Source organism: Carcharhinus amblyrhynchos, chromosome 6 (assembly GCF_965287045.1).
Source record: "Carcharhinus amblyrhynchos chromosome 6, sCarAmb.v2.hapA, whole genome shotgun sequence".
Classification (NCBI taxonomy): domain Eukaryota; kingdom Metazoa; phylum Chordata; class Chondrichthyes; order Carcharhiniformes; family Carcharhinidae; genus Carcharhinus; species Carcharhinus amblyrhynchos.
In genome coordinates, this window is record NC_137329.1 from 45805125 (window position 1) to 45819111 (window position 13987).

Here is a 13987-nt window from a genome sequence, read left to right on the forward strand (position 1 = left end):
GATGTACCATTTCTTGTATTACTAACATCATGTAAGCTGATAAGAAAATGTACAATTACTGAAGTGATCCTTGTAGTAGGTGCAGTCTTGGGATAGAATCAGCAGTTAGTGTGGACTGCTGTTTCCAAGATTCAGCCATATACTGCATGCAGTTTTGTGATAATAAAACTAGCTGATTTTTAGAAAAAGCAAGTTTAATTATCACAACCTGGGAAACAAGAAATTCTCCAGTACAACAGATCAGATGTTTCTCATGTTCAATGGACTGAAGGGCCTCTTCTGCCCAGACTGCCATGAGCATCAATTGGATGCTAGTTAGTACAGCCCAGGAAATTTTTGCTGAACATGCTCGGCTGTTTGGAGATTGGACAGGCTACAAAACAGATCAGAAGTGTTGATACCTGAAACATTGATACCCTTGTCTTCCAGTGCTAATTGATCTGAAGCACTACTGCCAATATTTCTATTTTAAATTGCTCATTTAGAATTAGTGATTGTTTCATCTGTACATGGTGTAACCAAATCTTGCAACTCCAAGTTACCGTTGCTTAGTTTTAAACACCAAGACAAAATATATTGCAACTAAAATTGCAACAGATTGCCTCTAGTAATACACTGTAGCAACAAATGGCAGTTAAGATACTTTGGTAAAGTGGCATGTACTTCAGATTAATTGCTCCCATTCTCTTTCCCAGTCTACATCAATGGATGCTTCCCAAGTCTGAATACAAAAGACCTGTGCTAAATTTAAGGGTGTTACAACTTAGGTGTTGGAAGAAGTTTTCCTTGGTTGGGGAGTCTTGAACTAGGTGGTTACTGTCACTAGGGACTTGAGAAATTTCTTCATAGGGTTATAAACTTTAAATGCTGAGAGAATTGTAGATACTTAGTAATTTGAATACTTCAGACTTTGGCTTACCTTAGTATGCCAAAAGGAGAGTAAATGTAACAAAAAGCTTTTACAACTATTGGCTCAGGTCTGGAATGCACTGCATGAAATTGTGAAGGCAGGTTTAATTGAGGCATTCAAGGTAGTGTTAGATGAGTCCCTTAAATAAAGGTGCCAGGAAATGGGGGAGGGCAGAAGAATGCACAAAGCTACAATGCTGGCTTAGAGAGCCAGCAAACATGGGTTGAATGTTTCATCATAGAAGGAAGACAATTATGGTATGGGAATCATGTAGAAAGGAGCAAGATAGATCAGCTATAATCATGACATGAAACAGCAGATTGGAAGGGCCATATTACCTACTTTTGTAGTTAAAAGGCTATGTGCATTTGTAAGACAAAAACCCAGAAACAGCATTTGTGTTCAAGTTGCTTTATTTGGCAATAAGCCAGAGAACATTTTCTACAAGTACACTTCAATAATCCACCTATAGCTTAAATCAAACCCATTCAAGTTTATGGTGGCACAATCAATTACATAATTGGGTGGTGTGAAAACCAGACAGACTACAAACATAAATTAAACATGCACTGAGCTTTACAAAGCTGCAAGCAGCAAGGGACAGACAGTTCAGGTGTTCAACTGCTATCTTCACCCAAGGTGTGCTTGTCGAATAAGTACTCAGCCATTCCATTTTCAGGAGCACCCAATCTCCGCAGGTTGGTTACATGGTCTCCTAGTAGCTTGATAGACTTGACCTGTTCATCCAGGTAGTGAGTCTCCAAGAAATCACAGAGCTATGGAGAAATGAAATAGACTAATCAAAACCCCCAGAAAGCAAAATTATCTGCTATTCAGCAAAAACAACCGATTTACTTCTGGTTAAACATCTTAACATTTATCCCCAAGGCACCCAAGAATGATTGCCAGATTGTTGGCAACTCCATTGGCTCAATTCCATTCCAGCATGAAATCCATTGTCCTTAACTATCACTTGAAGGTGGCTAAATTGAGTATCTGAAGGGCAACAATGCAAATTCAAACTGCACATCTGACCTACATGCACTGTCAATTAAGATATGCTGTTCAAAGAAAACAAGCCAAGCTAGTCAGAAATAGAAAGCTTCTTTCAGAACTGTTATATCTAGCAAAGTATGAGCCATGTATTGTTGCTTCAATCTAAAGAATGAGGAGTTGATGAGAGTTAAGACAATATTAACACGTCCTTTATTCAGCTCAAGTACTGCTCATAGCATAGACAACTTAATGACGTACTTCAACCCCTCTGCAGAGGAGTCACTTGGAATAAGGTTAAACCATTTACCTTATTCAGGGAAATGGGGATAATGCAAATTTCAAAAAGCCAAGATACACAGGGAAGGTAAAACCTGAACCAACTTGGGAGTTTCTGAACAAAATTGAAAATCAGAACAATGCAAATAACTAAATTTGTTCAAAAGTCTAGATCCAAGACAAAAATCTAGCCCATGGTTTTACAACAAAAGCAAAATCTTATCTAGATAACAGGATTGAAGCAAATTGCAGCAACTCCCATTTCATTACTTCAGTAATCAGTAAAATATTTATGAATTGATGTTGCATCAGCAGGATAGTAGGTAGAGATCTGGTATAAATTCCTAGTGCCATCACTTGGCTTCATTATCAAAGAGTTTTTAAATAACCAATATTTTGTACACTACTTTGATCATTTGAAGAAAATCATCCCCTGCCCAGCATGAATGCTACCCTAGTATTAGGCAGCTTAAGCTAGTTTCAATGTCCAAAATAGTTGGAAGTAAAATTTTTACTCAAGTTCCTATCCAAATTGCACTAAGCAAGTGAGTGCATATTAATTCTAAGAACTCGTCCACTAATCATCAATCCATTACCAGAAGTCACCACACCTAGTTTTCTTGAAGTCTCAGTATTAGAACATAAGAAATAGAAGCAGGAGTAGGCCATCTAGCCCTTCAAGCCTGCCCCACCATTCAATAAGATCATGTCTGATCTGAAGTGGATCAGTTCCACCTTCCCGCTTTCTCCCCATAACCCTTAATTCCCTTGCCTACCAAAAACCTATCCACCCATGTCTTAAATATATTTAGCAAGGTAGCCTCCACCACATCAACAGGCAGAGAATTCCAGAGATTCACCACCCTTTGAGTGAAGAAGTTCCTCCTCAGCTCTGTTCAATGCACACTGGCTAGGAATTAATAAGTGACACTAGATATGATCAAGAAATACATACATGTGGGTCATTTCTGTCTGTAGCCAGTTTATGCAATTCTAAAAGTGACTGGTTCACACTCTTCTCCAGTTCCAGAGAGCATACCATTGCATCCAAGCCACTTCCCCATTCATCACGATCTGGTTTCTAATAAAGGAAAAAAATCAGATCAGTTACTTACACAAAAAGCATGCTTCTCTCTCTCTGCCACCACCCCCCCACAACAGTTTTGGTAACCTTTTTAAAATCACGCACCAAGTGCAAGGTTTTGCTCGAGACATAAGAATATTAAACCCAAAGAGCAATAATGCCTAAATTTAAACTACTGGGATCAGGTTCTGTGGACAACAACCCAAACTGTTGTTCTTCAGGTGCAAAGCAAGTGAAGCATAGCAAAGCTCAAACTGATCTAAACAGGTGTCAGCAAATAGTAATTAGGATCAGAAACCCTGGGAGATTTTCCCTTTCCCAAGACAATTTCAGATGCACTGCAGCAAACCAAAACTTCACTAACAGCATCTTCCAAAATTGTACCTCCAACCTCTACCACCCAGAGGGGAGTGGGAAATCAGATGCATGGGAACATCAAACCCTCCAAGTTACCATCCTGACTTGAACTACACTGCAATCAAAATTCTGAACATCCGACAGCACCTGCAGCTTCCCACCACCTCCAAGGCAAATTAGAGATCAGTATGGCAATGAATGGTCCAGAGGTGCTCACACCCCATTGACAGGAATAAACACGCCCTTCAAAAGATCGAATACCCTTGAAGGCAAATCTCCTTCACTTGCTATGAGATACAAAGCAACTCTGGAAACCCACAAGTATCCTGTGACATTTTGTCAAGACTTCAATGCCATCAATATTTATTCTGAAACATTTCCTAATATTTTAACCCAATAGTGTTAGGCTTATGTAGTTATCTTGTCCTCCCATTCCTCCTGCAGGCCAAGGTCAGTGTAGCACCAGTTCTTGCAGCAGGGCAAGATGAACCCCTTTCCCTTGAGTACAGGGGTAGTACACCTCTCCATGTCTGAGAAGCTGCGCATCCATTCAGTCTTCTGCCACCTAATACCTGCTAGAGCACACTTAGACCTTCAGTGGAAGTGGATACATGGGGTTGCATCTAATCAACATAACAATAAAACTTGCAGGTATCAGATTTAGTACCTACAAGCTGAAATTATGGGCAATTAGAAATAAAGTTCTAAGGCATGTGCAAAAAAATTAGACCCAGGTTGCATTAGCACAGCAGCCAAATCCAAGCCAAAGACTTGGATTTAACAGTCTTAAATCCAAGACTGTTTATTCCACCCCAGCTACTTGTAGTAACCAGCTGAGCCATCAGCAAACCCTAATCCAAATTCTCGATGGAAATTAGTTGCATAACCAACAAGCATACAAGATATTTTAGGATATAACAGTAAGCTTCTTAAACCTTGATATCCTGAAGTAAGATGCGCCCTCCTCGCTGGTTCTGTAGTTTCATGAGCTTCTCAGCATGTTCACGTTCTTCATGAGACTGCTCCAAAAAGAATTTAGCAAAATTCTTCAATGCAATGTCATCACGATCAAAGTAGAAGGACTGAAAAGAATACAATATATATTTGAGCATACAAGCACCCTGCAAGTGATACTTTAGCTGTAATACTAATATTATAGTATGAACATTATCTGCTTCCCAAAACTAAACTTTGTTTCAAGTTTCAGAAAAAAAGGCTTCTACAACCAAACTTGTAGACAATAGGTTCCAATCTTGTACAAAAAAATCATTTTTCCAAGTAGTCATTCAAACATGGACCAGAGTCTTTTGGCAGCACAATTAGGGTTATACCCCATACCAAAAGGATGCCATGTTCCCCAGGGAGGCAAATATGTATGAGGTTCTTTAAATACAGAACTTACAGCCGAACGCTTTGATGCCCAAAGGTATAAAACAAGGTAGGAGATCAGAACCACCAAGAATTAGAATGCATATACTGGAATTTAGGGCTGGAATACACTGAACGACTTAATAACCATTTTGCAAAATGTGAACAGCTTACAAAAAAGGCTTGACAGAGTGCTGAATAAGATGAGGCAATTGGCAACGAGCTAAACTCAAACCTATAAAAAGTGTGAAATCTCATTAATGCACAGTACAGTTACTGTCAACTTTTCATTGATGAATCCCTACAGTACCAAAGGAGGCCATTTGGCCCACTGAGTCTGTGCCAAACATCTCACCCAGTTCCTATTCCTGTAACCCCACATTTACCCTGCTAATTCTCCTGACACTAGGGTCACTTTAGCATGGCTAACAACCTAACCAGCACATCTTTGGACTATGGAGGAAACCCACACAGACAGAGGAGAATGTGTAAGCTTCATAAAATAGTGACCCGAGGTCAGAATTGAACCTGCGGCAGCAATGCTAACCACTGTGCTGCCCAAAGTCAGGCCATTTTGGCCAGTGATCAATTTTCAACCCATTAATGTATACATACACACCATTGGGAATGATGTCAAATTTTAAAAAAAAGCAAAAACAAGACCTTCAGGAAGTGTGCCCAAACAATGTCAGCTCAAGTTTACAAACTTGAACAGGTCAGGGGCTTTACTTATATTACAAAATTTCATCCACAAGAAATTGTCTCCTTGCAGATGCAAGCACCTGACTAAAGAATCTAATATTCACATTAAGTAAATGAGTTTAGCAACAATCATTTCAGCACCCTTTCGCTTGTGAAAGATTATACAAAAAGCATCACAGCAGGAAGTCTAATTGTCAGATGGAAGGCTAAGGTAGACTCAGTTAAACAAGGCAAAAATAAACTGAACAAAAACCTTTGCTTGGAAGCAAAGATCAAGCAGACACCTAGTACAGAGGGTAACTGCTGTTATTAGCGGACCTTGCCAGCGCATTTATAAAATACAATGGCAATGGTACTTTTAGCAATAATCCATAGCATTTGGGAGGAATGGCAGAGATACACTAACAGTAGTTGTTATTACCGGATTTGTAATCCGGAGACAAGCTCAAAGTCCACCATAGCAGCCAATACAATTTGGCTTAAAAATCAAATGAATAGAATCAAGTAACGGTGATCATTAAACTACCGACAGCGATAAAAGCCTTTCTGGTTCACTAAAGCCTTTCTAGAATTGGAAATCTGCTGTCTCTATCCAGTTCAAGCACGACTTCCATCTTTATCAACTGCCCTCTGACATGGTTTTGCGAGCTTCATGGTTTCATTCACGAAGACGACCAAAAAAGACTTAAATGCTGACCAGCAATGACCCCCATCTTGTGAATAAAAATCTAGATTAGTATCGACCCGATGAAACATGGAAGTACTCCTGGCCCCAATGCTTTAGATGGATAAAAGTGGAGAGCTGGCCGATCATCTCCTTTCCCTAAATAACACCAAGAAATTAAACTGGCTTTTATTCCAACGCCTGGAATAAGCGTACTTCACAGAATGCAAAACGGCTGCCGAATTCAGCTAAGTCATTGCACTCAATTGCAATTTATGAATACATTTTAGTAGCTAGAATAGTGTTATATAATTACAACTGAAGCAGCTTCAAACTGTTGTATTATCACAACCATGGAAATATAATTTTCACGTGTAGCAAATAGAAAGAGAAAAAGACGTCCTCTCCCTTTCTCTAGTCCCCTCCCCCACCCAGCACATGTCCTCCCAGATTGATCACAACACCTCCCCCTTGCCCTTCATGAGCGCCTTCTCGGTCTCTCTCGCTTACCGGTGAATCCATAACACCGAATGGCCCCCTCCCCACACTCACCATGGAGAGGTAGACATAAGACGCATACAGCTCCAGGTTGATCTGGCGGCTGATGGCGGCCTCGCAGTCGGGGTGATAATTCTGTCGGACCTGGGAAGTCATGGCGATGGAACACAGCAGGATAAGAGAATGGTGTAGAGGCGGCGGACGGATGAAATAGCTGGGAATGAAGGTTCCGTTCAATCACTGTTGAAGCAGGAACACAATCTCTCCCTCGAACTCTCCTTCAATCTGCTTCCACTCCCTGCTCCCAGCAGCTTCTTATGGAAAAAACTGACACGCAGGCGTCATTCTGCAAGCGAGGGCCCCGCCCCGTGGCGGGGAGGAGCTTCTAGAAATTTCAAAATAAATCCGGCTCCTCCCACCCCCAACCGCAAGAACGCGCGGCTCCGGCCTACTGGCAGCGGCGGGAACGCGCGCGCCCACGCTCCGCTCCCCACCGCAGGCATGCGCGGCTCCGCTCCTAACAGCAGGGACGCACGGCTCCGTCCCGCTGGCGCGCTCGGGTTTCCAGCACCTTGCGCATGCGCCTCGGCGGGCGCGCGCTGGAAAATGGCGCGCGTCCTTGCTGTCGAATGCCAGTTTTGAAGTGGGACCGAGCGCGGGGGGTCGGTTGAACGAAGTGGTCAGCGCTTTCTTTTTCCGAAATATCTGGTATGCGTTCGCAGAAAAGAGCTTAAAACACTGCCTCATCATGTCATGTGTGAAGGGTATGATGGCGGGCCTGCTGATAATGGAGAAGCAAAATGTAGGATTAAGCCTGAGCGCTCACCTTCAGCTGCAACCTTGTGCAGACAGGACAGCCATTTTACACATTCTGCTGGAAAATGCGCATCATTTCTGTCAAACCTGTGACTGTCTGTTGGGCCCTGAGTCTGCAATTTATCGTAGCACTTCACGTGTCTATGATAATCTTTGTTTACAACATCACTTTGTTTTCAAATAAACCTGTTGGACTATAACCAAGTGTCCTGTGACTTCATCTTGTCCACCCCAGTCCAACACCGGCATTTCCACATTACAACAACATCGACGTAAACTTATCAGGATGCACCATTTTATATTTACATCTAGCTGCTTGTGACCACAGATGAAAGTAACAGATACGAATGAGTCATCACCCCCAAGGAAAACATAATTTACCTTTTGATGATGACGCTTTCAAGAGAACATTATCAATCTTTGCCGTCACAATGGGGAACTTTTTTCACCTTTATTTGTCAAGATGTGACTGAATCTTGTCACTTGGCTGTAACAAATTACTGCAATCAAGGACAAATTGCATTCATGCCGCCAAGAAGCAAGGATTTTTAGAATGTAGGATAAGTGAGCGGCAACTAACTGTAATGCACAAGTTAAGATAGCCTACTGAAAGTTACTCAGGAAGAAGTGTTTTGACAGTATTTCTAAAGGTGGAGAGAGAAATGGTTTAGGGAAGGCTGATTGTGGTTCAAGATATTACCATTAACAGTGGGATAAACGTTAAAGAGTTGAAACTTAAGCAACCTTAAAACGGGAACAACATTCTTCTTTCAGTCTTCATTGAGTCAGAGATGTACAGCATGGAAATAGGCCCTTCGGCCCAACACGTCTATGCTGACCAGTTTTCCTAAACTGAACTAGTCCCATTTGTCTGCATTCGGCCCATATCCCTCTAAACCTCTCCTATCCATGTACCTGTCCAAATGTCTTTTAAATGTTGTAATTGTACCTGCTTCTATCACCTCCTCTGACAATTCATTCCATTTATGCACCACCTTCTGTGTGAAAAAGTTGCTCTTCAGGTCCCTTTTAAATCTTTCCCCTCTCACCTTAAACCTATGGCCTCTAGTTTTGGACGCCCCCTACCCTGGGGAAAAGACCTTGGCTATTGATCTTATCAATGCCGATCATGATTTTATAAACCTCTAACCTTCTGCATAGTCCACTACACCACCAATTTAGGTGTCGTCTGCAAACTTATTAACCATGTTTCCTATATTCTCATTCAAATAGTTTCAATAAATGACAAAGAACAGTAAATCCAGCGCCAACCCAATGCACATCACTGGTCATAGGCCTTCAGTCTGAAAAAACAACCTTCTACCACCATCCTCTGTCTCTTACCGGCAAGCCAATTTTTTATTCAGTTGGCTAATTCTCCCTAGATCCCATGTGATCTAAACTTACTGACCATCTACCATGCCGTACCTAGTCGAAGGCCTTGCTAAAGTTCATGTAGACAACGATTACTGCTCTGCCCTCATCTATTTTCTTGGTCACCCTTTCAATAAATCCTATCCAATTTGTAAGACATGATTTCCTATGCACAAAGCTATGCTGACTATCCCTAATCAGTCCTTGCTTTGCATCACATCCTGTCTCTCAGAATCCCCTCCAACAACTTAACAACCCTGAAGTTAGGCTCAATGCTCTGCAGTTCCCTGGCTTTTCTCTGTCATCTTTCTTAAATAATGGCACAACATTTGCCTTGCTCCAGTCTTCCGGCAGCTCACCCATGGCTGTTGATGATACAAATAACTCTGTTAGGGGCCCTGCAATTTTTTCCTGAGCTTCCAACAATGTCCTGCAATACACTTGACAGGATCCTGAGGATTTATCTATCATAATGCATTTCATGTCCTCCAGCACCTCCTATAATGTGGACGTTTTTCAAGACATCACTGTTTACTTCCCTGAGGTCTCTATCTTCCACGTATTCATGACTGCAAGAAATATTTGTTTAGGATCTCACCCATGTCCTGGGGTTCCGCACAGAGACAACAATGTTGATCTTTAAGGGCCCTATTCTCTCCCTAGATACTTGTTTGCCCTTAATTGGATTCCCCCTTACGTCATCTGCTAAGGCTATCTAATGTCCTTTTTGTCCTTCTGATTTCCCTTTAAGTGTACTGCTACACCCCTATACTCCTAAAGGAATTCACTTAACCCCAGTTGAGACTGACATCTTTATTAATGAAAGCCTCAATGTCGCTAGTCATCTAGTGTACCCTACTTCTGCCAGTCTTGCCTTCACACTAACAGGAATATGCTGACCCTGAACTCACTTTTGAAAGGCACCACTTGTCAGATGCTCTTTTATCTTCCTTTCCTCCTCAGCCTTAAGATTTTTAAAATCCAAGCTTAGTGCCACCAAATCATTAATTCTTAATTATTTGGCTTTGACCAACTTTGACTTTTCACTTAAGTTTTTCAAGAAAAAGTGCATACAATAGGTTTTGAAGTTGACTCCTGGCACTTTTTTATTCATTCGTGGGACATAGGCATCACTGGCTGCCCAGCATTTATTGCCCCTCCCTTGTTGCCCAAGGACAGTTGAGAGTCAACCACATTGCTGTGGCTCTTGAGTCACATGGAGGCCCAACTAGGTAAGGATAGTAGATTTCCTCCCTAAAGGACATTAGTGAACTGGATGAGTTTTCACAACAATCAACAATAGTTTCATGGTCGTCAGTAGATTCTTAATTCCAGATTTTTTTTATTGAATTCAAATTCCACCATTTGCTGTGGTGGGATTCAAACTCCAGTCCCCAGAACATTAGCTGAATTTCTGGATGAGTAGTCTAACAATAAAACTACTAGGCCATCGCCTCCCCCATACTATCACATATATTATCAAATTTGGTTTCCATATATATGGTAGATTTGATTTGATTTTGAATATTTCAATCAAATATTCTCTTATATAAATCCATGGGTTGATGAATACCAGGCTCCAAGAGTACATTAAAGGAAGACCAATAAAAAAATGTTTGTTTGCCCGAGGATATTCATTTTTTGGGTGGAATAAAAAAAATTTTGATGCAGCCACTGGATCCCTAAAAAGGACATGAAAAGTAGAATAATATATATTGTAATGTCAGTGACTACAACTGATGCCAGTGTTTCATTCCTCTTAACACAAACTTACCAAACACTGTGGCAGTCACAGAATTCTTATGGTGCAGATTTTTGACACAGCCACAGGAAATCAGGTCCTCTCTTATGGTTGGATCATTCTGATCTCGTATTCTACATACAGAGGAGACAACTCCACACCTGCATGTTTGTGATTTTAATTTTCTCTTGTCTTTCTAATAAAATCTCATAGACTGACAATCCAATCTAATCAGATAATGACCTGGAAAGATTGTTCAAATTTGCCTTCCGATCATGATATCTGCTGGGGCTGAGTTCTAAAAATTCATTTATGGGATGTGGGTGTCACTGGCCAGACCAGCAACTATTGTCCATCTCTAGTTGCCCTTAAGAAAGTGATGATGAGCAGTCCCTGAAGTGTAGATACACCTACAGTGCAGTTAGGGAAGGAGTTCCAGGATAGTAATCCTGTACACTGTGGTGTTGCTTGTAGCTACAACATTGCTACTTTAACATCTTGACTGCTTTTACAGTGATGTTACAGTCTGTACCATCCTTTCTGCTAGCCCACTTGACCTCAGATACTGTGGGGGTGACATGATGTAGTTTACAGCACATTTTACACAAATGGCTTGAGAGGGTTTGCCACTATACTGTGGACTGTTGTCCAACGTTATCTCTTCCAGAGAACCAAAAGGACTGAAAATTGCATTTGTTTTGTTTTAAATCAATGCATTTTGAAGTATCCCTCAGTTTGAAAATGATCGGAAATTTGGAGAGTAGTCAGAAACACACAAGTCATTAACTTTGACAGTAACTAAGTCAGTAGCTATTCTTGACCATGGATGTGACAGAATATATTGAGGATGGAGTGGCTCTTTGTATTGATACAATTAATGAACCTGACCTGAAATGCATCACATATCCTCCCAGCTCAATTTATGTCATTATTGATCCTTGGCCAATAACTGTCTTATTTATAATGTAAATTTACAAATTACATTGTTTTATCAATACCCATGTGATCTTGATGTAATTGAATAAGGATATCTTGACAAAGTGCTTCTGATATCAGCACTTGCTGCCCTTGAAAATGATTCCAGTTGAATTACAAATTTCATTACAATACAGCAGAAAGATTTGAAGCCTGTGGGAACTTCTGATACTGTAACCAACAATCTACTGATGGTGATCTACTGTAATATAGAAACATAGAAACTAGAAGCTGGAGTTGGCTATTCGGCCCTTCAAGCCTGCTCCGCCATTCATTTTGATCATGGCTGATCATCGAGTTCAATATTCTGATTTCCCCCTTCCCCCCCATATCACTTGATCCCATTAGCCCCGAGAGATATATCTAATTTCTTCTTGAAATCAGACAATGTTTTGGCCTCAAGTACATCCTGTGATAATGAATTCCACACATTCACCACCGTCTGGGTGAAAGGTTTACTCCTTATGCTCAAACTATGACCCCTGGTTCTGGACTCCTCCACCATTGGGAACATTCTTTCTGAATCTACCCTTTCTAACCCTGTTAAATTTTATAAGTTGGTATGAGATCCTCTCTCACTCTTCTAAACACCATTGAATAGAATTGTAACTGACTTAGTCTCTTGTCATATGACAGGCCTGTTATCTCAGGAATCAGCATGGTAAACTTTTGCTGTACTCCCTATATGGCAAGGACATCCTTTTTCAGATAAGGACTGCACACAATACTCCAGGTGTGGCCTCACCTACGCCCTATACAATTGCAGTAAAACATCCCTATCTGTAATCTCAAATCCTCTTGCTCTGAAGGCCAACATACCATTTGCCTTCTTTACTGTATGCTGTACTTGCACATTTACTTTCAGCAACCAAAGCATGAGGACACCAAGATCTCGTTGAGTATCCACCTCTCTCAATTTACACCCATTCAAGTAATAATCTGTCTTCCTATTATTGCTTCCAGAGTGGATAACCTCACATTTATCTACATTATACTGCATCTACTATACATATGCCGACACACTCAGTCTGTCCAAATCATGCTGAAGCATCTCTGCATCCTCCTCACAGCGCATCCTCCCACCCAACTTTGTATCATCTGCAAATTTGGAGATAATCAGTTCCCTCTTCCAAATCATTAATATATACTGTGAACAGTTAGGTTCTGAGCATAGATCCCTGTGGAACCACACTAGTCACCGACTGCCAATCAGAAAAAGACCTGTTTGTGTCAACCCTTTGCTTCCTATCTACAAACCAGCTTTCTGTCCATCTCAAGACATTACCTGCAATCCCACGTGCTTTAACTTTACATAGTAGCTGTTATGTGAGACCTTGTTGAAAGCCTTCTGAAAGTCTATATAAACCACATCCATTGGTTCTTCTCAGTCAATTCTACTAGTTACACCCTCAAAGAATTCCAATAGATTTGTCAAACATGATTTCCCCTTTGTAAATCCATGCTGACTTTGCCTGATTATATCACTGCCCTCCAAATCCTGAGGTATGAAATCCTTAATAATAGACTGTAGCAACGTTAGGCTCACTGGTTTGTAGTTCCCTGTTTTCTCTCTACGTCCCTTTTTGAGTAGCGGGCTTACATTAGCTACCATCCAAACTGTAGGAACCAGTCTAGAGTCCAATAAATTTTGGAAAATAACCACCAGTGGATCTATTATTTCCAGAGCCACTTCCTTAAGTACTCCAAGATGAAGATCATCAGGACTTGGAGATTTATCCACCTTCAATCCCATCAATTTCCCCAAAATCATTTCTCTACTAACGCTGATTTACTTCAGCTCCTCACTAAACATGTTTTTCTCAGAACCTCTGGTACACTATTCATGTCTTCCTTTGTGAAGACTGAAGCAAGGTACAAATGTAATTCCTCAGCCATTTATTTATTTCCCATTATGAATTCTCCCATTCCTGAATTAAGGGGCCTACATGCATTTCTGTCAATCTTTTCTCTTTACACACAGATAGAATTTTTACAGTCAGTTTTCATGTTTCTCGCTAGCTTACTTTCATACTTTATTTTCCCATTCTTAATCAATCCCTTGGTCCTCCTTTGCCGAATTTTAAATTGCTCCCAATCCTCAGGCTTATTGCTTTCTCTTGCCAATTTGTATGCTTCTTCCTTGAATCTGATACTCTCTCTAATTTCCCTTGTGAGCCATGGTTTGGCCACAATTCCCTTTATTGCTGTTGCACCAAACAAGAATAA

At 40.9% G+C, this 13987-nt stretch overlaps 1 protein-coding gene across 1 annotated transcript; it reads right to left on the reverse strand.

Moving 5' to 3' along the window:
- Positions 1-1305: 1305 nt before the first annotated feature.
- Positions 1306-7205, reverse strand: fth1a (ferritin, heavy polypeptide 1a). The gene is made up of 4 exons (XM_080190353.1): positions 6910-7205; positions 4559-4705; positions 3138-3263; positions 1306-1686 (listed from the first exon to the last, which is right to left on the reverse strand). The coding sequence occupies exons 1-4, from the start codon at positions 7009-7011 to the stop codon at positions 1528-1530; spliced, it is 534 nt and encodes a 177-aa protein (XP_080046479.1). The 5' UTR covers positions 7012-7205; the 3' UTR covers positions 1306-1527.
- Between the last annotated feature and the right edge of the window lie 6782 nt (positions 7206-13987).

Bases quoted from the DNA above. Each gene is read 5' to 3' on its own strand.
- fth1a (XM_080190353.1), bottom strand. From the start codon at position 7,011: ATGACTTCCCAGGTCCGACAGAATTATCACCCCGACTGCGAGGCCGCC. The intron at 4,706-6,909 runs GTGAGTGTGGGG...TATTCTTTTCAG, and splicing joins CTTATGTCTACCTCTCCATG to TCCTTCTACTTTGATCGTGA. The intron at 3,264-4,558 runs GTTTAAGAAGCT...TTCCTTTATTAG, and splicing joins TCTTACTTCAGGATATCAAG to AAACCAGATCGTGATGAATG.